Source organism: Cetorhinus maximus, chromosome 32 (assembly GCF_964194155.1).
Source record: "Cetorhinus maximus chromosome 32, sCetMax3.hap1.1, whole genome shotgun sequence".
NCBI classification, from domain to species: domain Eukaryota; kingdom Metazoa; phylum Chordata; class Chondrichthyes; order Lamniformes; family Cetorhinidae; genus Cetorhinus; species Cetorhinus maximus.
Genome location: NC_135910.1, coordinates 15,214,645 through 15,239,563, shown reverse-complemented (window position 1 = coordinate 15,239,563; position 24,919 = coordinate 15,214,645). Strand labels below are relative to the sequence as shown.

General features: G+C 46.5%; 2 protein-coding genes across 3 annotated transcripts in view; both read left to right on the top strand.

Annotated features, from left to right (window-relative positions):
- Positions 1–2,651: 2,651 nt before the first annotated feature.
- Positions 2,652–8,466, top strand: LOC144671486 (gap junction delta-2 protein-like). The gene is made up of 2 exons (XM_078533429.1): positions 2,652–2,730; positions 7,614–8,466. Exons 1-2 carry the CDS (start codon positions 2,660–2,662, stop codon positions 8,464–8,466), a joined length of 924 nt encoding a protein of 307 aa, XP_078389555.1. The 5' UTR covers positions 2,652–2,659.
- Positions 8,467–18,971: 10,505 nt separating this feature from the next.
- The window catches only part of ccdc61 (coiled-coil domain containing 61), a 29,762-nt gene continuing 23,814 nt past the window's right edge, over positions 18,972–24,919 (top strand). For both annotated transcript variants that reach the window (XM_078533341.1, XM_078533342.1), the window contains exons 1-3: positions 18,972–19,212; positions 20,837–20,919; positions 23,216–23,376. In XM_078533341.1, coding sequence (XP_078389467.1) covers positions 19,065–19,212; positions 20,837–20,919; positions 23,216–23,376 — 392 coding nt within the window. In that variant the 5' untranslated portion in view covers positions 18,972–19,064. The remainder of the gene's footprint in view (positions 19,213–20,836; positions 20,920–23,215; positions 23,377–24,919) is intronic.

The window sequence follows — 24,919 nt, the reverse complement described above, 5'->3', positions numbered from 1 at the left end:
TACCATCTAGAAGGACAAGGGCAGCAGACACCTGGGAACACCACCACCTGGAAGTTCCCCTCCAAGTCACTCACCATCCTGACTTGGAAATATATTGGCCGTTCCCTCACTGTCGCTGGGTCAAAATCCTAGAACTCTGTCCCTAACAGCACTGTGGGTGTACCTACACCACAGGGACTGCAGCGGTTCAAGAAGGCAGCTCACCGCCACCTTCTCAAGGGCAACTAGGGATGCTCAATAAATGCTGTCCTAGTCAATGAAGCCCACATCCCGTGAATGAATTTTAAAAAAACCTCCCAGTCGCAGCACTGAGGGAGAGCTGCACTGTCGGAGGTGCCGTCTTTCAGATGAGACACTAAACCGAGCTCTGTTTGCCCTCTCAGGTGGACATAAAAGATTCTGTTCTGAAGAAGAGCAGGGGAGCTCTCCCTATTGTCCTAGCACCTGGGTATATATTAATGATTTGGACTGAAATGTAGGAGGCATGATCAAGAAGTTTGGAGATGACACAAAAATTGGTTCTGTGGTTGACTGTTGTAGTCCTCAGGAAGATATTAATGGATTGGTCAGGTGGGCAGAAAAGTGGCAAATGGAATTCAACCTGGAGAAGTGTGAGGTGATGCATTTGGGGATGTCAAAAAGGCAAAGGATTACACAATAAATGGGAGGATACTGAGAGCTGTAGAGGAAATGAGGGACTTTGGAGTGAATGCCCACAGATCCCTGAAGGTAGCAGGACAGGCCAATAAGGCGTCTAAGAAGGAATATGGAATCTTTTCCTTTATTAGCTGAGGTGTAGAATATAAGAGCAGGGAGGTGGAGCTATACAAAACACTAGTTAGGCCACAACTTGAGTACTTGTGTGCAGTTCTGGTCTCCTCATTACAAGAAGGCGGTAATCGCATTACTGACGGCACAGAGGAGATTTATGAGGATGTTACCAGGACTGGAAAATTGCAGCTATGATGAGAGATTGGATAGGCTGGGGTTGTTCTCCTTGGAACAGAGGAGGCTGAGGGGCGATTTGATTGAGATGCACAAGATTGTGAGAGGCCTGGATAGAGTGGGTGGGAAGGGCCTATTTCCCTTAGCGGACAGGTCAGTGACTAGAGGGCATGAATTAAAGTGATTGTTCGAAGGATTAGAGGGGAGATGAGGAAAAAATATTTTCACCCAGGGGGTGGTGGGGGGTCTGGAACTCACTGCCTGAAAGGGTGGTAGAGGCAGAAACCCTCACAGCATTTAAAAAGGTGTCTGGATATGCACCTGAAGTCCTGTAACCTCCTGGGCCAAGGACCAAGTGCTGCAAAATTGGAATTAAGCTTGAGGGGGTGGGGGGGGCGGGGGTGGGGGGCTTGTTTTTGGGCTAGCACAGACAGGATGGGCAGAGTGGCCTCCTTGTGTGCTGTGACCTTTTTTTTTATATACATCCCACGCAGTGCAAATATCTGAAAAGAAAGGAATGTGTGGAAGAGGCAAGGACGTGAATTGCTCCTCAGGAGAGCCAGCCTGGACACGGATGGGCCGAACGGCCTCCTCCGACGTGGGGGTTCCCTCGGATCGACCGGTCCCCCTCAGCCGGGTCCTCCGCTGGTTGCCCGCGTGCCTGTGGCCTGGGATCTTGCTGTGCTCCCGACTGGCTGCCTCCTGCCCTCGGGCTGGAGCGGGAAATGTGCCCCCCGCCCCTCCCACGGGAGGCCGCGGAAGGCGCTAGGTCAATGCAAGCCCGGGTTCTGTGCGCGCACAGATGGCGAGGGTGGGTTGGCTTCAAAAAAAAGTCAGGGGAGAGAAAGCCATCGCAGTTAATTAAGGTTAGAAAATCAAGCCTTTGGGGCTTTGCAATGAAGGGTAAGGACGCCAACCTTTAATTCAGTGTAGTTTCATTCAGCAAGAGGCTGGACAGAGACAGAGAGAGAGACAGAGACAGAGAGAGAGTGAGACCCTCTTGTGTTAACTCCAGCTCAAAGACGAGGGGATTTAAATGGTTGGTTGTGGTCAAGCTTCCCTGAGTCATCGGATGCTGGCGATTGGAATCCATTTAGGCAAAGGTTATTATTATTATTATTATTATTCTCTAAAAAAAAAATCAGGGAATTAAAATTCCCCCTTTTTTTTTGCGAGTGATTCTGAATCGGATTAAAGTTACTCTGTTCACGGCGTGGAGTCCAATGGCTTTGGAGGGCGAGTGGACAAGGACACAGCTCTGCAGAAGAGGTGGTCGCTTCGTGAAGACCCTCTCACTGCCCCTTACCTGCCCCTCCACCCCTTCAGTTGTGGATCAGGAGCTTGGAAACCAGAGATCAGGACCTTGGAAACCACAGATCCGGATCTTGGAAACCAGAGGTCAGGATCTTGGAAACCACAGATCAGGATCTTGGAAACCAGAGGTCAGGATCTTGGAAACCAGAGATCAGGATCTTGGAAACCAGAGATCAGGATCTAGGAAACCACAGATCAGGACCTTGGAAACCAGAGGTCAGGATCTTGGAAACCACAGATCAGGATCTTGGAAACCACAGATCAGGATCTTGGAAACCAGAGATCAGGAAAAGGGTGGGGTGAGGTGAGGTGGGGTGGGGTGGGGTTGGAGTTGGTGGTCTGACAACTCCTTAATCATCCCTTCTTCTCTGACCTGTGCCTTTTAGGAGTTCGCCCGGCCATGGGGGAGTGGACAATCTTGGAGAGGCTCCTGGAGACTGCGGTCCAGCAACACTCCACGATGATTGGAAGGTGAGGTTTTGGGGGGAGGGCGGATGTACCTGTTCACCTGTTGGGGGGGTAAACGCCACAGAGAATCTGCTGGGAAAACCCTAGCTGCAGTCTTTCCAGTATCTGTAAGATTTATTCATGCATTTAAATTAAAAAAAAGCCTTAAATTCACTCCTGGATTCCTTTGCATCTATTGAAATGTGAGGGGTTTTTTTTCATTATATGGAGAATTTAGCAAATTTTACAAAAATTGTCTGTGTGTGCTTTTCTTTCTTTATTCTTTCAATGGGATGCAGGCATCACTGGCAAGGACAGCATTTGTTGCCCATCCCTAATTGCCCTTGAACTGAGTGGCTTGCTAGGTTATTACAGAGGACAGTTAAGAGTCAACCACATTGCTGTGGGTCTGGGGTCACATGTAGGCCAGACTGGGTAAGGACGGCAGATTTCCTTCCCCAAAGGGGCATTGGTGAACCAGATGGGTTTTTACAACAATCGATGATAGTTTTATGGTCACCATCACCTGAGACTAGCTTTATATTCCAGATTTATTAATTGAATTTAAATTCTACCAGCTGCTGTGGTGGGATTTGAACTCTTGTCCCCAGTGAATTAGCCTGGTCCTCTGGAGTTCTGGTCCTGGGACATTACCGCTACATGAGAGAGTGAGAGTGAGTGTGAGTGAGTCTGTGTGTGTGAGTGAGAGAGGGGGTGTGTGTGTGACAGTGTGTGAGAGTGAGTCTGTGTGTGTGAGTGAGAGAGGGGGTGTGTGTGTGACAGTGAGTGCGAGTGAGTCTGGGTGTGAGTGAGAGAGGGGGTGTGTGTGTGTGACAGTGAGTATGAGTGAGTCTGTGTGTGTGAGTGAGAGAGGGGGTGTGTGTGTGACAGTGAGTGTGAGTGAGTCTGGGTGTGTGAGTGAGAGAGGGGGTGTGTGTGTGACAGTGAGTCTGGGTGTGTGAGTGAGAGAGAGGGTGTGTGTGTGACAGTGAGTGTGAGTGAGTCTGGGTCTGTGAGTGAGAGAGAGGGTGTGTGTGTGACAGTGAGTGTGAGTGAGTCTCTGTGTGTGAGCGAGAGAGGAGGTGTGTGTGTGACAGTGAGTGTGAGTGAGTCTGGGTGTGTGAGTAAGGGGCTGTGTGTGTGACAGTGAATGTGAGTGAGTCTGGGTGTGTGAGTGAGAGAGAGGGTGTGTGTGTGACAGTGAGTGTATGTGCCCTTGTCCTTTGATCCACACCCATCTGATGAATTTACAAGTGGTAATTTAGGGGCTTAATAATCTTCACCTAAATATTAAATCAAATTGGGTTCCATTTAATTCATTAAATCGCTGTTTACACACCAAAATGGTGAATACAATTCAGGAATTAGAATCAAGGGGAGACGGTGGCGTATTGGTACTGTGGCTGCAGTAGTAACCCAGAGGCCCATCCTAATGCTCTGGGGGTATACTGGAGAAATTTAAATTCAATTAATAAATCTGGAATTGAAAGCTAGTCTCAGTAGTGGTGACCATGAAACTACCATCGATTGTTGTAAAAACCCATCTGGTTCACTAATGTCCTTTAAGGAAGGAAGTCTGCCGTTTTTACCTGGTCTGGTAACTCCAGACCCACAGCAACGTGATTGACTCTTAACTGCCCCTCTGAAATAGCCTAGCAAGACACTCAGCACAAGGGCAATTAGGGATGGGCAACAAATGCCAGTGATGCCCACGTCCCATGAAAAAATATATAACAGAAGATTACTGATTACTGTCTGCTATTGTTTATACCTTGTTGATGCTTCCTTTAAAATAACGAGGAGGAATGGTGGAGGACGATGAGACGGAGGGGATGGTGGCTGTGACCCATTTCTGTCAATTCTGTGCACCAGCCCTGGCTCAGTTGGTAGCACCCTCGCTACCGGGTTCAAGTCCCGCTCTAGAGGCTTGAGCACAAGCTCAAGGCTGACACTCCAGTGCAGTACTCAGGGAGTACCACACTGTCAGAGTTCCTGTCGTTCAGGTGAGATGTCATACTGAGGCTCTGCCTGCCCTCTCAGGTAGATGTAAAAGATCCCATGGCAGCCAATTTGCACACAGTCAGCCCCCTCAAACAGCAATGTGAAATTGATCAGAGTATCTGCTTTTAGTGATGCTGGTTGAGGGATAAATATTGGCCAGGACACCAGGGAGAACCCCCCCCTGGTCTTCTACAAAATAATGCCATGGGAACTTTTATGTCCACTGGAGAAGGAAGACAGAACCTCGGTTTAATGTCTCATCTGACAGCTGGCACTTTGGACAGCGCAGCAATCCCTCAATACTGTACTGGGAAGTGTCAGTCTCAACTGTGATGCTCAATGTTAATGTTACGTTAATTATATTGTTAGGATATATGGGTGAAGGACATTGTTTAATTAAGTACTTTGAGCACGTATAAATAGGGGAAAACTGGGACACTGGGTATGAGGAGAGCTATGAGGCTGAACAAAGTCAATAAACTCTCTCAGTAAAGAAAAGCTCTGTGTCTTGCTTTTGACTTCACCAACCGGTTCGGATTTTATTAACACTCAAGTCTCTGGAGTGGGACTTGGGCCCCTCAGCCTTCTGACTCAGGTGACACCCACTGAGCAAGGGCTAATACCCATGTAATTATTATAATGGAACATGTGAGGACACATGTTGGTCATAATCAGAGGTTAGGGCAACTTCTGTTGACAGAAATTAGCCAAAGAGCATTATTGGGACTGTGTGAAATCAAACAGTCAGAGCTGTACATTCTGTGAGGTGAATGAAATGGACTGAAGAAAGACTTGTGGGTCAGTGATTTAAAATTAAAGCACAGCAGCCAGTTTTCTGGTTGGTTGATTTCCAAGATGTTACTTAACTGTGTTCATTTTCCCTACCACCCTCCCTTCTGTTCCCAACCAGAAGGCGCTGATGCCTGGGGCATCAGGCATTCTCTACACTGTCCTCATTCTTCATATGTGATTGTTAGCGTGTTATTTAATCATGATGCAGGCTACCGCAGCTGAGTTTGACCCTGTCCTTACTCTCGTTTTTTTTTGTTGTTATTTATTTGTATGGTGTGAACGTCACTGGCTAGACCAGCATGTGCTGCCCATCCCTAATTGCCCCTTGAGAAGGTGGTGGTGAGCTGCCTTCTTGAACCGCTGCAGTCCATGCGGTGTAGGTACACCCACAGTGCTGTTAGGGAGGGCGTTCCAGGATTTTGACCCAGCGACAGTGAAGGAACGTCCGATATATTTCCACGTCAGGATGGTGTGGGGCTGGGAGGGAAATTTGCAGGTGGTGGTGTCCTCATGTGCCTGCTGCCCTTGTCCTTCTAGGTGGTAGAAGTCGCGGGTTTGGAAGGTGCTGTCGAAGGAGTCACATAAGTGCATTTTCACCATCGTCTTTTAACATGCCCAATAATTAAGCACATGCTTCATTTGCAAACATCAATCAGACGGAACCACATGCACAGCCCTGTATCTGGAAAACCCCTGCGCAAAGAACTCCCAAGAAATCGTCAGCCGTTGCTCTCCTTAAAGGTAGCTCAAGTTCCTAACTGATTTGCTTTTAATGAACAATTGCTTCCACTGGTAATAGGGAGTCCGCAATCAGAGGACACGGATTTAAGATAATCGGCAAAAATGCCAGAGGGGGAGAGAAGAAACATTTTTACGCAGCAAGTTGTTGTGATCTGGAATGTAGTGCCTAAAAAGTCACTTTCAAATGGATAAATACTTGGAAAAGGAAAAGCATTCAGGGCAATGGGGGAGTATTTTCAAAGAGCTAGCACAGGAACAGTTGTCCAAATAATCTCCTTCTGCACTGTCTGATCCTATGTAATGTAATTTGGTATAGGGCAATGGTGGCATAGTAGCAATGTCACTGGAACAGAGATCCAGGCTAATGACCTGGGGCATGGGTTCAAATCCCACCATAGTAAAATTCAATTAATAAAATCTGGAATTGAAAGCTAGTCCATAAAACATAGGAGCAGAAATTAGGCCATTCGGCCCATCAAGTCCCAGTAATGGTGACCATTAAACAATTGTCGTAAAAACTCATCTGGTTCACTAATGTCCCTTTAGGGAGGGAAATTTGCCAACCTTACCTGGTCTGGCCCACATGTGACTCCAGACCCACAGCCATGTGGTTGAATCTTAACTGCCCTCAGCAAGCATTTGCAATCATTTGGGATTGAGCAGCAAATGTTGGCTTTGTTGATTATGCCCACATTCCATGAAATAATTTTTAAAAAATGATGATATGTTTATATGCTTGGAAAGTAACATGGCTATTGAACTACTTTCATAACAAAATGTGCGATTTGGCTGGGTGTGGTTTTATAAAGGCTTGCATTTATTTAGCACCTTTCAAATTGTCCCAAAGTGCAATATGACCGATAAAATACTTTAGAAGTGTTGTGACGTGTGACCCTGTGGCTTGCAGGGTTAATGTGCTTGTGCTCTCTTGTAAGCTTTACAAGATTGAACAGCACTTGCTGAACAATCCCAAATGTGCTCAGAATTACGCTAATGACCATTTTAAGATTATCAGTCAGGCTCACAGTGTGGCTCACTAACACGTGCTAGAAGCTACGTATATTCATACACAGGGACCTGTCCTCTGCAGGCAAAAGGAACATGTCCAGGCATTGCGCCTGAATTAAACAAAAGCATGGGGGGGGTACAATAGTTCCCTGGCGCATTTTCTATGGCAACCCCTCCACCAATCAGAGTCGACTTGCCAACCAATCAGCACCCTTTTCTCGTGAAGTATAAATTGTTGCTGCCTTTAAAATTTGGCATTCTTACATCTGTCCTGATGAGTGCGAGATGACAAGCTTTGACAGCATGTCTCTTTTCTCAGCAATATTTGTAAGATCTGCCGAAGTAACTTCTTGTCTTATTTTCAGAATCCTCCTCACGGTGGTGGTGATCTTCCGAATTTTAATCGTTGCCATCGTCGGGGAGACAGTCTACGAAGACGAGCAGGCCATGTTCATGTGCAACACTCTTCAGCCGGGCTGTAACCAGGCCTGTTATGATCGGGCTTTCCCCATCTCTCACATCAGATACTGGGTCTTCCAGATCATCCTGGTGTGCACTCCAAGCCTCTGCTTCATCACGTACTCCGTGCACCAGTTGTCCAAACAGAAGGAAAAGCGTTTCTCCATGCTCTACCCACTTCTGGATCGGGATTTCACCAGGATGTCCCTGGAACAGAAGGAGGACAAGAAGCCGAGATGCAGTTTCGTCAATGGGATTCTGGGCCAGGTCCCAGAGGGAACTGTAAAGGCACCGGAACCAGACCACGTAGAGAGCAAGAAGGTGTCTAACCTTTCTGCATGGATCAGTAACAAAAACATGAAGATGAAACATCAAGAGGGCATATCGAGATTTTACGTTATCCAAGTGGTCTTCAGGAATGCCTTGGAGATTGGCTTCTTGATGGGACAATACTTTCTCTATGGGTTCAATGTTCCTGCGATCTTTGAGTGCGACAGGTATCCTTGCGTCAAGGAGGTGGAGTGCTACGTGTCCAGACCAACGGAAAAGACAATCTTCCTGGTTTTCATGTTCGCCGTCAGTGGAGTCTGCGTGGTTCTCAACCTAGCTGAGCTCAACCACCTGGGCTGGAGGAAGATCAAGGCAGCGGTCAGAGGAGTACAAGCCAAGAGGAAGTCCACGTTCGAGATCAGGAAGAAGGTCCCGCCATATTTCAGTGCCCAGGGGAGGACCCAATCTAGCGAGTCTGCATACGTCTGAGCGGCAGGTCTCCATTTGAGGCCCCTTTAAACCTAAAGCCGACCAAATGCATCAGCGGGAATACCATATCGAATGGTAAAAATCTGCGCTTGGTCTACAACTGCAGCATGTGAGAGAGAGAGAGAGAGAGAGGGGCAGAGAGAGAAAATGAGAGACAGAGAAAAACGAGCGAGAGAGAGAGATAATCACAGAATTGTTAAAGCACAGAAGGAGGCCATTCGGCCCATCATGTTTGCACTGGCTCTCGGAATGAGCAACTCATCTAGTGCCATTCTCCTGCCTTCTCCCCATAACCCTGCACATTCTTCCTTTTCAGATAACTGTCTGACTCCCTTTTGAAAGCTTCAGTTGAACCTGCCTCCACCACACTCTCAGGCAATGCAATCCAAGCCCTAACCACTCACTGCATAAAAATGATTCTCCTCATATCATTATTGCTTCTTTTACTAATTACTTTAAATCTGTGCCCTGTCATTCTTGATCCTTTCAGGAGTGGGGACAGTTTCTCCCTATCTACTCTGTCCAGACCTCTCATGATTTTGAAAACCTCTATCAAATCTCCTCTCAACCCCTTTTTCTCTGAGGAAAACAGCCCCAAATTCTCCAATGTATCTCCAAACTGAAGGTCCTATACCTGGAACCATTCTGGTGAATCTTTTCTGCACCCTCTCTAATGCCTTCACATCCTTCCTAACGTGTGGTGCCCAGAACTGGATGCAATACACTGACTGAGGATGAACTAGGGACTTATGCAAATTCAAAATAACCTCCTTGCTCTTGTACTCTATGTCCCTATTAATAAAGCCCAGGATACTGTATGCTTTATTAACTGCTCTCTCAACCTGTCCTGCCACCTTCAATGGCGTATGGACGTATGCACCTAGGTCTCTCTGCTCCTGTGCCCCCTTTAGAGTTATTTAATATTGTCTCTCCAGAATTAGACTGTTATCTGAAAAGGAAGAATGTGCAGGGTTAAGGGGAGAAGGCGGGAGGATGGCACGAGGTGAATTGCTCATTTATAGAGCTGGTGCAGACACGATGGGCCAAGTGGCCTCCTTCTACACTGTAACAATTCTGTGATTCTGTGACAATTCTCTCTCTTTCTCTGCCTCAAAATGAACCGCTTCATATTTCTCTGCGTTGAACTTCACCTGCCACCTGTCCACCCATTCCACCAAATTGTCTGTCCCTTTTAAATTCTACACTATCATCCTCATAGTTCACAATGCTTCCAAGTTGTGTACCATCCGCAAACTTTGAATTATGCCCTGCAGAACGAGGTTTAGGACATTAATATATATCAGAAAAAGCAAGTGTCCCAACACTGACCCCTGGGGAACTCCACTATAAACCTTCCTCCAGCACTAAAGCACCCATTAACCGCTGCACGCTGTTTCCTGTCACTCAGTCAACTCCATATCCATGTTGCTACTGTCCCTTTTAATCCATGAGCTATAACTTTTCTCACAAGTCTCTTGTGCGGCACTGGATCATACGCCTTTTGGAAGTCCATGTACACCACATCAACAGCATTGCCCTCATCAACCCTCTCTGTTACCTCTTCAAAAAACTCCAGCAAGTTAGTTAAACATGATTTTCCCTTTAGAAATCCATGCTGGCTTTCCTTAATTAACCCGCATTTATCCACGTGACCGTTAATTTTGTCTTGAATTATTGTTTCCTGATGTTTCCCCACCGAAGTTAATCTGACTGGCCTGTGGTTGCTGGTCTTACACCTTTTCTTGATTTCTTGAACAAGGATGTAACGTTTGCAATTCTCCAGTCCTCCGGGACCACCTCTGAGTCGAAGAAAGAGCGCACGAGAGGGGCAGAAAGAGACTTGAGTGAGGGAAGATGAGAGGGGCAGAGAAAGAGAGAGGAAAAGAGGAAAAGGGGCAAAGATGTGGCAAGAGATGGACAGAGAGAGCAAGAGACCTAGCGAAAAGGGGCAGAGAGGGACAGAGAGAGAGAGAGAGTGAGGGGGAGCAGAGAGAGACAGTTTAAGACCAGCAGAGAAAGGTACATTGTTGCTGTCAAGCACTTTTCTCCATGCAAATGTAAGATTTCCAATTGCATTTCAAATCCTGTGAGCCCTTTGGTGTTTTGTAGATTAATGGTTGACGAGATTTAAGTCGAGGGTTTGGACAGGTGCCTGGAGGAAGGTTTGCTGAAACGAACAGCTCAATGCCAGCTCCTGTCACATGGTGCCCTCCATTTGGAGATGTCTTAACATCCAGTTAAATATTCAGAGCTTTCTGAAATTGCAATAAGGCCACAGTTTTACTGTGCACCATTTGTGTTCTGTGTATCAAATAAAGCGGTGTCACAAGGTGTTGATTTCATATCATAATATATCTATAAAATATTAAAAACTCTTATGATTCTGTGCACGCTGTCAACTTTTTTCCATTATAGATTCCTAAGTCGCTTATAATAATGAAACAACCTATGTAAACCTGTCACACTGCAATTACACCCTCTTACACAAAAGGTGCCTCTCTAGTAACTTAGGTTTTGCTTTTCCTGACTCCTTGCCCGTATGCCAGCAAAATCCGTCTGCTGTAACCAGCTCTGCTCAACTGTAAAGCCCTCCATGGCTGCCAGCAGCACTCTCTCTGCCCAGGATCTCTGGATGAGCTGCCAGAGAGCTGACGGTACCCCAATCCAGGGTTAGCTCCCTCTTGTCTTCTCCAAAGGACCCCAAAGTCACAATGAGTGGCTAATGTGTGGTATTAACCATAATCACTTAATAATTTGCAATACTATATCTTCAACTTCATGGAAAATTATGAAAAAAACTGAAAAGAAAGGAGAGCCCAGGAGAGGCTATTAAAATCTCCAGAACACAAAATAGGACAGAGTGTTTGGAAAGGGCTAGGAATCTAACTTCAAGCACATCAGATAAAGGGACGACAATGAGAAAGGGGATGGGAAATACAGGACTGAAGGTGTTGTATCTGAATGCACGCAGTATACGAAATAAGGTAAATGAGCTTGTGGCGCAGATTGAAATTGGCAGGTATGATGTGGTGGGTATGACGGAGACATGGCTGCAAGGGGATCAGGACTGGGAGCTAAATATCCAAGGATATACATCCTATCGAAAAGATAGGCAGGTTGGCAGAGGGGGTGGGGTTGCTTTGTTAGTAAGAAATGAAATTAAATCGATAGCAAGAAATGATATAGGGTCAGACAATGTAGAATCTGTGTGGGTAGAGTTGAGGAACCGCAAAGGTAAAAAAACCATAATGGGAGTTATGTACAGGCCTCCAAACAGTAGTCAGGATGTGGGGCACAAGATACACCAGGAGATAGAAAAGGTGTGTAAGAAAGGCAAGGTTACAGTGATCATGGGGGATTTCAATATGCAGGTAGACTGGGAAAATCAGGTTGGTAGTGGATCCCAAGAAAAGGAATTTATGGAATGTCTACGAGGTGGCTTTTTGGAGCAGCTTATGGTGGAGCCCACTAGGGAACAGGCAATTCTAGATTTAGTGATGTGTAATGAGGCAGATTTGATAAGGGAGCTTAAGGTGAAGGAACTCTGAGGAGGAAGTGACCATAATATGATAGAATTTACCCTCCAATTTGAGAGGAAAAAGCTGGAATCAGATGTAACGGTATTACAGTTGAATAAAGGCAACTACAGAGGCATGAAGGAGGAGCTGGCCAGAATTGACTGGGAGATGAGCCTAGCAGGAAAGACAGTGGAACAGCAATGGCAGGAGTTTCTGGGAGTAATTTGGGACACACAGCAAAAATTCATACCCAGGAAGAAGCATACTAAAGGCAACCATGGCTGACAAGGGAAGTCAGGGACAGCATAAAAGCTAAAGAGAAAGCATACAATGCGGCGAAGAGCAGTGGGAAACCAGGGGATTGTGAAGCCTACAAAGACCAACAGAGAACAACTAAAAAAAGAAATAAGGAGGGAGAAGATTAAATATGAGGGTAAACTAGCCAGTAATATAAAAGAAGATTGCAAGAGTTTTTTTTAGATATATAAAGGGTAAGAGAGAGGCAAAAGTGGACATTGGGCCGCTGGAAAATGACGCTGGAGAAGTAGTAGTGGGGAACAAAGAAATGGCGGAGGAACTGAATAGGTACTTTGCGTCAGTCTTCACAGTGGAAGACACGAGTGGCATCCCCAAAGTTCAAGAGAGTCGGGGGGCAGAGGTGAGTATGGTGGCCATTACCAAGGAGAAGGTGCTAGGAAAATTGAAAGGTCTGAAGGTGGATAGATCACCTGGACCAGATGGATTACACCCCAGAGTACTGAAGGAGATAGCTGAAGAGATAGTGGAGGCGTTAGTGGTGATCTTTCAGGAATCACTGGAGTCAGGGAGGGTCACAGAGGACTGGAAAATCGCTAACGTAACCCCCTTGTTTAAGAAGGGAGTGAGGCAAAAGACGGGAAATTACAGGCCGATTAGCCTGACCTCGGTCGTTGGTAAGATTTTAGAGTCCATTATTAAGGATGAGATTTCAGAATACTTGGAAGTGCATGGTAAAATAGGGCAAAGTCAGCACGGTTTCATCAAGGGGAGGTCATGCCTGACAAATCTGTTAGAATTCTTTGAGGAGGTAACGAGTAGGATAGACAAAGGAGAGCCAATGGATGTTATCTACTTGGACTTCCAGAAGGCCTTTGACAAGGTGCCGCACAGGAGGCTGCTCAGTAAGACAAGAGCCCATGGTGTTAGAGGCAAGGTACTAGCATGGATAGAAGATTGGCTGTCTGGCAGGAGGCAGAGAGTGGGGATAAGGGGGTCCTTCTCAGGATGGCGGATGGTGACTAGTGGAGTTCCGCAGGGGTCAGTGTTGGGACCACAACTTTTCACTTTTACATTAATGATCTAGATGAAGGAACTGAGGGCATCCTGGCTAAGTTTGCAGATGATACAAAGATAGGTGGAGGGACAGGTAGTATTGAGGAGGTGGGGAGGATGCAGAAGGATTTGGACAGGTTAGGAGAATGGGCAAAGAAGTGGCAGATGGAATACAACGTGGGCAAGTGTGAGGTCATGCACATTGGTAGGAAGAAGAGGCATAGACTATTTTCTAAATGGGGAGAGAATTCAGAAATCTGGAGTGCAAAGGGACTTGGGAGTCCTAGTCCAGGATTCTCTTAACGTTAACTTGCAGGTTGAGTCGGTAGTTAGGAAGGCAAATGCAATGTTGGCATTTATTTCGAGAGGACTAGAATATAAAAGCAGGGATGTGCTGCTGAGGCTTTATAAGGCTCTGGTCAGACCACATTTGGAATATTGTGAGCAATTTTGGGCCCCGTAACTCAGGAAGGATGTTCTGGCCCTGGAGAGGGTCCAGAGGAGGTTCACGAGAATGATCCCAGGAATGAAAGGCTTAACATATGAGGAACGTTTGAGGAATCTGGGTCTGTACTCGATGGAGTTTAGAAGGATGAGGGGGGTCTGATTGAAACTTACAGAATACTGAAAAGCCTGGATAGAGTGGATGTGGGGAAGATGTTTCCATTAGTAGGAGAGACTAGGACCCGAGGGCACAGCCTCAGAGTAAAGGGAAGACCTTTTAGAACAGAGATGAGGAGAAACTTCTTTAGCCAGAGAGTGGTGAATCTGTGGAATTCATTGCCACAGAAGGCTATGGAGGCCAGGTCATTGAGTGTATTTAAGACCGAGATAGATAGGTTCTTGATTGGTAAGGGGATCAAAGGTTACGGGGAGAAGGCAGGAGAATGGGGTTGAGAAACTTATCAGCCATGATTGAATGGCGGAGCAGAGTCGATGGGCTGAATGGCCTAATTTCTGCTCCTGTGTCTCATGGTCTTATGGTCTTATCTCTGTAAGTAGTAGAGTTGCATTTTGGAATCATATCTTCTCTTGTTTTGTTGGTTAATAGTTGATAAGTGTTTAATAAGCAACATGTTTGGATTTGTACCCAGCTGAGGGATATCTCTTGGATTATGAGCTTGGCACCATCTCCACTGTTGTCACACGATGCCTTTAATGGCCCTGATTTATCCTTTTTTTTTTATTCCTTCATGGGATGTGGGCATCACTGACAAGGCCAGCATTTACTTGCCCATCCCTAATTGCCCTTGAGAGCAGTTAAGAGTCAACCACATTGCTGTGGATCTGGAGTCACATGTAGGCCAGACCAGTAGAAGTTTCATTCCCTGATGGGTCTTTATGACAATCAGTGACAGTTTCACAGTCACCATTGCTGAGACCAGCTTTCAATTCCAGAATTATTCGTTAATTGAATTCAAATTCCACCAGCTGCCGTGGTGGGATTTAAAAAATTTCATTCATGGCATGGGGGCTTCGCTGGCTGGTCCAGCATTTGTTGCCCATCCCTAATTGCCCCATGAGAAGGTGGTGGTGAGCCACCTTCATGAACGACTGCAGTCCCTGTGGTGTAGGTACACCCACAGTGCTGTTAGGGAGGGAGTTCCAGGATTTAAAAGCAGGGATGTGCTGCTGAGGCTTTATAAGGCTCTGGTCAGACCACATTTAGAATATTGTGAGCAATTTTGGGCCCCGTATCTCAGGAAGGATGTGCTGGCCCTGGAAAGGGTCCAGAGGAGGTTCACGAGAACGATCCCAGGAATGAAAGGCTTAACATATGAGGAACATTTGAGGACTCTGGGTCTATACTCGATGGAGTTTAGAAGGATGAGGGGGGATCTGATTGGAACTTACAGAATACTGAAAGGCCTGGATAGAGTGGACGTGGGGAAGATGTTTCCATTAGTAGGAGAGACTAGGACCCGAGGGCACAGCCTCAGAGTAAAGGGAAGACCTTTTAGAACAGAGATGAGGAGAAACTTCTTTAGCCAGAGAGTGGTGAATCTATGGAATTTATTGCTACAGAGGACTGTGGAGGCCAGGTCATTGGGTGTATTTAAGATGGAGATAGATAGGTTCTTGATTGGTATGGGGATCAAAGGTTACGGGGAGAAGGTGGGAGAATGGGGTTGAGAAACTTATCAGCCATGATTGAATGGTGGAACAGACTTGATGGGCAGAATGGCCTAATTTCTGCTCCTATATCTTATGGTCTTATGATCAGTGGCATGGATTGAACAAGTTGAACAAGGATTTTGACCCAGTGACAGTGAAGGAACGGCGATATATTTCCAAGTCAGGGTGGTGAGTGACTTGGAGGGGAACTTCCAGGTGGTGGTGTTCCTATGTGTCTGCTGCCCTTGTCCTTCTAGATGGTAATGGTCATGGTCCATCTCTGACACTTCCCTTCCCTTCCTTGACCTCTCTGTCTCAATTTCTGGTGATAGACTGTCCACCAATATCCATTACAAGCCTACCGACTCCCACAGCTATCTCGACTACAGCTCCTCACACCCCGCTTCCTGTAAGGACTCCATCCCATTCTCTCAGTTCCTTCGCCTCCGTCGCATCTGTTCTGATGATGCTACCTTCAAAAACAGTTCCTCTGACATGTCCTCCTTCTTCCTTAACCGAGGTTTTCCACCCACGGTCATTGACAGGGCCCTCAACCGTGTCCGGCCCATCTCCGGCGCATCCGCCCTCACACCTTCTCCTCCCTCCCAGAAACATGATAGGGTCCCCCTTGTCCTCACTTATCACCCTACCAGCCTCCGCATTCAAAGGATCATCCTCCGCCATTTCCTCCAACTCCAGCATGATGCCACCACCAAACACATCTTCCCTTCACCCCCCCTGGCGGCATTCCGTAGGGACCGTTCCCTCCGGGACACCCTGGTCCACTCCTCCATCACCCCCTACTCCTCAACCCCCACCTATGGCACCTCCCCATGCCCACGCAGAAGATGCAACACCTGCCCCTTCACTTCCTCTCTCCTCACCGTCCAAGGGCCCAAACACTCCTTTCAAGTGAAGCAGCATTTCACTTGCATTTCCCCTAACTTAGTTTACTGCATTCGTTGCTCCCAATGCGGTCTCCTCTACATTGGAGAGACCAAACGCAAACTGGGCGACCGCTTTGCAGAACACCTACGGTCTGTCCGCAAGAAAGACCCAAACCTCCCTGTCGCTTGCCATTTTAACACTCCACCCTGCTCTCTTGCCCACATGTCCGTCCTTGGCTTGCTGCATTGTTCCAGTGAAGCCCAATGCAAACTGGAGGAACAGCACCTCATCTTCCGACTAGACACTTTACAGCCTTCCGGACTGAATATTGAATTCAACAACTTTAGATCTTGAACTCCCTCCTCCATCCCCACCCCCTTTCCATTTCTTCCCCCTCCCTTTTGTTTTTTCCAATAATTTATATAGATTTTTCTTTTCCCACCTATTTCCATTATTTTTAAATCTATACCTGTAATGCCCTGTCAGTCTTTCCACCCCACCCCCACTAGAGCTGTACCTTGAGTGTCCTGCCATCCATTCTTAATTAGCACATTCTCTTAGATAATATCACCACCTTCAACACCTCTTTGTTCCTTTGCCTGTGACATCTTTTGATTATCTGCTCCTATCACTGTTTGCTTGTCCCTACAACCACCACCACCCCCACCCCCCCAACTTCTCTCCCCCCACCCCCCCCTCCCCTCCTTAAACCAGCTTATATTTCACCCCTCTCCTAATTTTACTCAGTTCTGTTGAAGGGTCGTGAGGACTCGAAACGTCAACTCTTTTCTTCTCCGCCGACGCTGCCAGACCTGCTGAGTTTTTCCAGGTAATTCTGTTTTTGTTGCAGGTTTGGAAGGTGCTGTCGAAGGAGCCTTGGTGAGTTCCTGCAGTGCATCTTGTAGATGGTACACACACTGCTGCTACTGTGCATCGGTGGTGGATGGGGTGAATGTTTGTGGATGTGGTGCCAGTCAAGCGGGGCTGCTTTGTCCTGGACGGTGTTGGAGCCGCACTCACCCAGGCAAATTCATTAAAGTTTACCTGAATACTCAGCACCTGCTTGTTGCTATGGCCAATCATTGCCCCAACTCTTTGATTGACAGCTGGTTGTGCTGTCGCAGGCGAATTACGTCATCACAGCAGCGCCCACTGCGCTATTAAACCATTTTGAACACATGATAGGGGTGGACCATTCAATAAATAGTAATGTTTTATAAATAGGTATATAAAGAGAGTGGCTAACCTGATCAATATTTTCAAACTATGAAAATATCGATGTTTTACGGATTTTTCTATTTCTTTCATGCAATTTGAAGAGACTTGTAATATAATTTCCCTTCTCTTCCCCCCTCTTTCTTTATTCGTTCAATGGTGCGTCCGGTTGCTAACTACGCGACAACCAAACGCTCTTCTTGATTGACGTCGACCGTTAGCCAATGGTAGATGCGGATGGCGGGCGAGGGGCGAATAAAGGCTAGCAGGAGGCGGGGCGAGGGTGGGTGGATGCTGACGGGTTAGGTTGCGCTCAGCGGAGCCCGGGCTTCTCGCCGCCTGGAGACGGAGGCGCGGGCCGAGGAGGAGGACGGCGGCGGGGAGGAGGACGACGGTGGCGGGGAGGAGGACGACGGTGGCGGGGAGGAGGACGACGGTGACTGGACGCTCGGGTAACGGGGCCTCGGGAGTCGCGGACGGTCCCGGAGATATGGGGCGGAGATGTTGTCGGGCTCCGGTTTGCGTCCCTGTGTTGAAAAAAAAACGGCTTGGCAATTCGACAGCGGAAGGCATCACCGCTTAATCCAATTCCTTCTACATTGACGATGATTGGCGGGTTTTACTCATTTAAAAAGGCATAAAGGTTCTCCCCCCTTTCTTAATGGGCCACGGTCAATAAACTGTAAATTAACCAATTTAATTTACAGGAAATTTAACAAACTCCCGTGATGCCACCCCCCCCACCCCCCCATCACCTGTAGAATGATTACAGCACAGAAGGAGGCCATTCTGCCTGTCGTGTCCATGCCAGCTCTCTACAGGAGCAGTTCACCTCCACTTCCCTACTGTAGTCCCGCAAATGTTTTCTCTCCAGGTGATTATCCAATTCTTTCTTGAAGGCTTCGATTGATGGCGCCCAGCATTGTTCCTCAGCCCTGATCAGGAGCTGCGATCCTGGCCAATTTACCCCCTAACCGGGTTATGCGGTGCCCCAAGTTGTGGTAGCCCTTGGCTGCTCCCCTCTCCCCATCTCCCCCAACAAGCAGTTAGGACTTGGAGACCAAGCCTGGGATCCTCCTCAATAAAATGCTGGAAATACTCAGCAGGTCTGGGTGTCGTGACCTGCCCTGGGATCTTCCTTGTCTACTTCAGTAGCATGCGGGCTGTACACATACCAAAAGAGTATATAAACTGGATTTGAAACTGCTTAGGTCTGCATAATGACATAAAGGCAAGCTTCCTCTACCCTGCTTTCACCCTGATATGTTGGAATCTATGCTACATTGGGTAGTGAACTTACTTAGATGCTGTGAGGGAGAGCTGGGTCTATATAGGAGGCTGTTCCATCTGGATATCCTTCCCAGTATATGCTACAAACAAAAAAACAAACTGGGCAGCCTGTTGGTGACATTTAACATCATTCTATCTCATTTCTAATCATTTAATTTACTATCCGCAGCTTAAAAGATCTAACTGCTCGTTGCCTCTTTTGAGGCTCCCTGGGTCTTATCACCTTTGTCCTGAAGTACAGCCCACTTGTCTGCCTGCACCATGGAAGGAGGTTCTTCTGTGCAAGCAAATTATGTTTTCCGGGGGATCGAGTACATTGTCACGATGATGGTGACTGGAGGTGTGTTGGAGGTGGAAGTCGAGGACCGGCTGACTTCTGAGCAGTGGCGAGGAGAATTTGAGGCTGTTTGTAAGTTCAAAGCTGCTCTTTCTCGTGTGATCAGTATGATCTTCAGCCTGCCTCTCCTACTTCCTAGGTTGGGGCGTTTTTAATACTAGTATAGTGTGGATGTATTTTTCCAAGCCCTTTTGACAGCTCTGTAGCTGAATGCCCAGTTGTACTGAGCGAGGTTCACGGCCTTATCTGTGCTGAGCTTGTTGATCTCAGGGCAGTGGGTAGTAGGATTGCTGCAAGGGGCCTCTTGTGTCCCTAATGGAAAGGTTTCTTGCTTGTAATCATCGTCCGGACATGGCCTGCAGCGGTTTGAGAAGATGGCTCATCATCACCTCCTCGAGGGCAACTGTGGATGGGCAATAAATGCTGGCCCAGCCAGCAATGCCCACATCTGGTGAAAGAATTTTTTTTTTTAAAAATGCAGCGCTGATGTACTTGTGTGGATGTGGGTCCCAACTCTGCTGTCCTTCATGGTCATACAGCCTTCAAACACAGTCTGGATTCAAAATGGAATCAAGGAATGGTTAAAGCACAGGAGGTTACCGTTTGGCGTGTCGAGTTAGACCATAAGACATAGGAGCAGAAATTAGGGCATTCGGCCTATCGAGTCTGCTCCACCATTCAATCATGGCTGATAAGTTTCTCAACCCCATTCTCCCGTCCTCTCCCCGTAACCTTTGATCCCCTTACCAATCAAGAACCTATCTATCTCGGTCTTAAATACACTCAATGACCTGGCCTCCACAGCCTTCTGTGGCAATGAATTCCACAGATTCACCACTCTCTGGCTAAAGAAGTTTCTCCTCATCTCTGTTCTAAAAGGTCTTCCCTTTACTCTGAGGCTGTGCCCTCGGGTCCTAGTCTCTCCTACTAATGGAAACATCTTCCCCACGTCCACTCTACCCAGGCCTTTCAGTATTCTGTAAGTTCCAATCAGTTCCCCCCTCATCCTTCTAAACTCCATCAAGTATAGACCCAGAGTCCTCAAACGTTCCTCATATGTTAAGCCTTTCACTACTGGGATCATTCTCGTGAACCTCCTCTGGACCCTCTCCAGGGCCAGCACATCCTTCCTGAGATACGGGGCCCAAAATTGCTCACAATATTCTAAATGAGTTTGTGCTAGGTCTCTGCAAGAGCAGTTTAGCTAGTCCCCTGCCCTTTCCCTGTAGCCCTGCAATTATTTCCCCCCTTCGTGTGCTTATTTAATTCTCTTTTGAAAGCCATGATTGAATCTTCCTCCGCCACCACCCTCTCAGGAAGTACGTTGCAGATCCTAACCACTCACTGCGTTTAAAAAAAAGTTTTTCCTCATATTGCCTTTGGTCCTTTTGCCAATCATCTTAAATCTGTGTCCTCTGGTTCTCAACCCTTCTGTCAATGTGAACAGCTTCTCCTGGACTCCCCTCATGATTTTGAACTTGGAAAAAAATTTCAGAAAGAAATATTTTTAGACACAGTATCCAAGAGTTTTGAGTATCCAGTGGAGGAGTCTGTGGATCTGTACTTTATGGCACCACATCGTTCATGGCATTCTGTTGTGAAGCACTGGTATGTAAGGTAGCGGGAGAATAAACCTCGTGGGGGAGGTTAGCAGATACCTAACTGACTCTGTCTGTCTGATTTCTCTGCTTTGCAGATATTGAGGATGTCACTCATAAAACTGGAAACTTCAAACAGTTCTCAATCTTCTGCAACATGTTGGAATCAGCCATCACAAAGGTACAGTTTGGTTTGATGGAGCAGACGTCTGCAGCTGCTGTCTGTTCTGCACCATTTAAAGCCCAGACATGACTTGGGTATGTCTGTCACACCCAAGAATACCTCTAATACCTCTTTCATGTTACTGATCAGAAAATAAGATGAGAAATTCTGCTCTCATCTCCAGCCTCCAGTTCTCATTTTTTCTTTCTCTCTCCACAATGGAGTACACTTGAAATGTGGTCCCTGCTGCAAGGTAAGGGAATGTGTCAGCAAATTTATGCACAGCAAGCTCCCACAAACAGCAAATGATAAAAGCCAGATAATCTTGCTTTGGTGATGTTGATTGAGGGATAAATATTGGCCAAGAGATCGAGGGGAACTCCCCTGCTCTTCCTCTAAAATAGTGCCACGTGATATTTTACATCCACCTCCGAGGGCAGTTGGGGCCCTGGCTTTAACGTCACATCCACAAGATCAGCGTCAGCCTCGATTTTCGGTGCTCAGGTCCCCTGGTGTGGGACTCGAACCCACAAACCCTTTGACTTGGAGGTAAAAGTGCTGCTACCCAGTAAGCCAGGCTGATACTTCACTCCCGCTCCGCTTCTGCAATCGGTGGGCTCTGCAGGGAATAGTGTCCCCACTGGACACATGTAATAACGTTATGTCAACGTTTTATAAGCTTGCTTTTGGATCTGTTGAAAGCAGAGTTAGTTTCTACTCCTCTATCGGCTTTGCCAACTTAAAACATAGGGGCTCGAGCAAATTTGTCCCTCTGTTGATGACATTGGAGCAATTTTTACAGATCATTTTTAAAAAAAAATAAAGATATATACTGCGCAGATTTTGGCAATATTCTGATTTGGTTTTATTTCAAACTTCTTTCAGTTTAATTGGACCACGTGTTAGTTTATTGTATTAATTAATAATTCACAAGGGGCACTTCCAGTGCTGATTTCTACCAAACAATACTGGGGCAACTCTTAGCCACCCCTATTTGTCCCATTTACAAAGGATCGGCTGCGCTCCGGGTAAACATACACAGGTCTTTGCTCATCCAGAAGACAAGGGTACGTGATTCAGGATACTACTGACCCAACACTGATTAAAATTCAGTCTCCAGGTTACTTTCTTAATTTGGGATAGTGTGTCAGCCGTGGCTCAGTGGGTAGCACTCTTGCCTCTGGATCACAAGGTTCCAGGTTTCGGTCCCACTCCAGGGCTTGAGTGCAAGAAGAAAATCGAGGCTTGTGCCGTGGGAGGTGTCATCTTTCGGTTGAACTTGGGTCCCATCTGCCTGCCTGGGTGGATGTAAAAGATCCAATGACACTATTTCGCAGAAGAGCAGGTGAGTTCTTCCCGGTGTCCTGGCCAATATTTATCCCTCAATCAACATCACAAAAAACAGATTATCTGGCCATAATCACATGGCTGTTTGTGGGAGCTTTCTGTGCACAAATTAGTTAGTGTTTCCTACGTCACAGCAGTGACTGCACTTCGAAGGGTACTTAATTGGCTTAAAGCGCTTTGTGACATCCGCTGGTTGTGGAAAGTGCTATGTAAGCACAAGTCTCTTTCCTTTAACTGAGAGTGAAATGTAACACTATTCCTAACATTGGCCCACTGTCCAGTTTAGTCTGATTTATGATTCTGCGAAGGGGGTCTGGGACCATCTTTTATGGTTGGCATGTATATGAATGCAAGTCCTTATTACAGTGCGCTTTAGGTTAAGTTTTTAACTTTGATTTTTAATTTTTAAACATACGACCTCTTTCGTGCACAGTATCCCTACGATTTACTCTGTGCTTAAAAAAAATAAATTATCCAATTATTTGAACGAAGCAATGTAAATAATACAACAAAATGGGAACTTCGTACCTGATAAAGGTGGAATCATTGGATAACTTGTACTGAATGTGAATAATGAGTTAAATTGTGACAGCAGATCATTTGGAGTGTTGAACGGTGGAGTTGGTTTCAATTATGAAATGGATTCAGGGGTTTTATTAAGCTTCCTTATGTTGCTTTCTGTTTGTTCACCTCTATTTGTTTCCAAAATGGGAATAAAACACAGAATTGCATTTGCAGTGAAATAGTTTTTATGTTCAGAGGCTGTCATTTCCTAACTGTTACGCACGGTGTTCGTTCCAAGCTCTCCTTGTCAAAACTGTGTCTCAGGATAAACGTGCAGGGACAGGGAGTGGAGACATAGGACTTAGATCTCGGAGTTTACGCCTGGGTAGGTTGGTTGTTCTTGATAACTGCGCGGGTCAGGGCAGGAGTGCTGACTGCGACGGGTTTATTTATTTTCTTTCAGAGCAGCGAATCAGTGACCCTCGACCTGCTGACCTATTCCGACCTGGAGTTGTTGAGGAACCGGAAAACTGGAGTCGCAATGAGGCACATGCCGCCGCCGAAATCTGGAGCACTCAATGCCAAACGCTACCTCATTCTCATTTACTCGGTGGAGTTTGACAGGTATGCAGGAAGTATTGAATCCCAACTCTCGCCGGAACTTATCGGCCAAGTCCAAGATTCTGCACGCGGCCATGTGTAGCTTAACATCCACATAAAGCAACCGACCAGAAGAAATCCCCAGCTAGTGGCTAGCATGAGAATAGTTCAGACTGAACCCACTTGGAAGATATCAAGGCCATAATACAAAACTGCTTTATTTAACTCTGTCCATATCTTGTGATTGCCGCCATTATAACGTTCAGTACCAACAATTAACGGTCATACTTAATTTAGTTCAGAGACTCTGAATCATACAAGTATCACAGCATTAATTGGGTTTGATCCAGCATGAAAATTAAGGGTTAGTTTTCAAGGTTACAGCATATGTTTAGCAGAGTAGCCCTGTTTCAGTTAATTTTCTAACGTTGGTTTTTAATGAAAAATGTTAAGGCCTTATCCGCGCAGCAACCGATTCATGATGGTGGCGTAGTGGTAATGCCACTGAACCAGTAATCCAGAGGCCCCCAGGCTAATTCTCTGGGGACGTGAGTTCAAATCCCACCACGCCAGCTGGTGGAATTTAAATTCAATTCATAAAATCTGGAATTGAAAGCTAATCTCAGTCATGGTGACCATGAAACTATCATCGATTGTTGTAAAAACCCACCTGGTCACTAATGTCCTTTAGGGCAGGAAATCTGCTGCGCTTACCCGGTCTGGCCTACGTGTGACTCCAGACTCACAGCAATGTGACTGATGCTTAACTGCCCTCTGAAATTACCTAGCAACCACTCAGTTCAAGGGCAATTATGGATGGGCAGCAAATGCTGGCCTTGCCAGCGATACCAACATTCCATGAAAGAATAAATTAACATGAACAGTTGAGTTGCATTCAATGATCCACTGATTTAGCTATTAGAACATAAGAACTAGGAGCAGGATTAGGTAATTCAGCCCCTCGAGCCTGCCCCGCCATTCAATATGATCATGGCTGATCTCATTTCGGCCTCAACTCCAATTTCCTGTCCTCTCCCCATAACCTTTCAACCTGCTACTAATTCAGCGTCCCGGCATCCACTGCACTCTGAGGTAGTGAATTCCACAGATTCACAACCCTGTGAGAAAAGTAATTCCTCCTCATCTCTGATTTAAATCTACCACCCCTTAGCCTAAAACTATGGCCTCTTGTTCTAGAAAGCCCCACAAGGGGAAACATCAGCTCCACGTCTACTTTGTCCATCCCCTTTAGCATCTTGTATGCCTCAATTAGAGCCCCTCTCATCCTTCTAAACTCTAGCGAGAATAGGCCTACCTGCTCAATCTCTCCTCAAGACAAGCCCCGCATCTCTGGAATCAATCTAGTAAACCTCCTCTGAACCGTCTCCAATGCATCTACATCCTTCCTCAAGTAAGGGGACCAAAACTGTGCACAGTACTCCATGTGTGGTCTCACGAATGCCCTGTACAGTTCCCTATTTTATACTCTATTCCTTTAGCAATAAATGCCAAAATTCCATTTGCCTTCTTTATTACCTGCTGTACCTGCATATTAGCTTTCATTGAT

Bases quoted from the DNA above. Each gene is read 5' to 3' on its own strand.
- LOC144671486 (XM_078533429.1), top strand. From the start codon at position 2,660: ATGGGGGAGTGGACAATCTTGGAGAGGCTCCTGGAGACTGCGGTCCAG. The intron at 2,731-7,613 runs GTGAGGTTTTGG...TCTTATTTTCAG, and splicing joins CACTCCACGATGATTGGAAG to AATCCTCCTCACGGTGGTGG.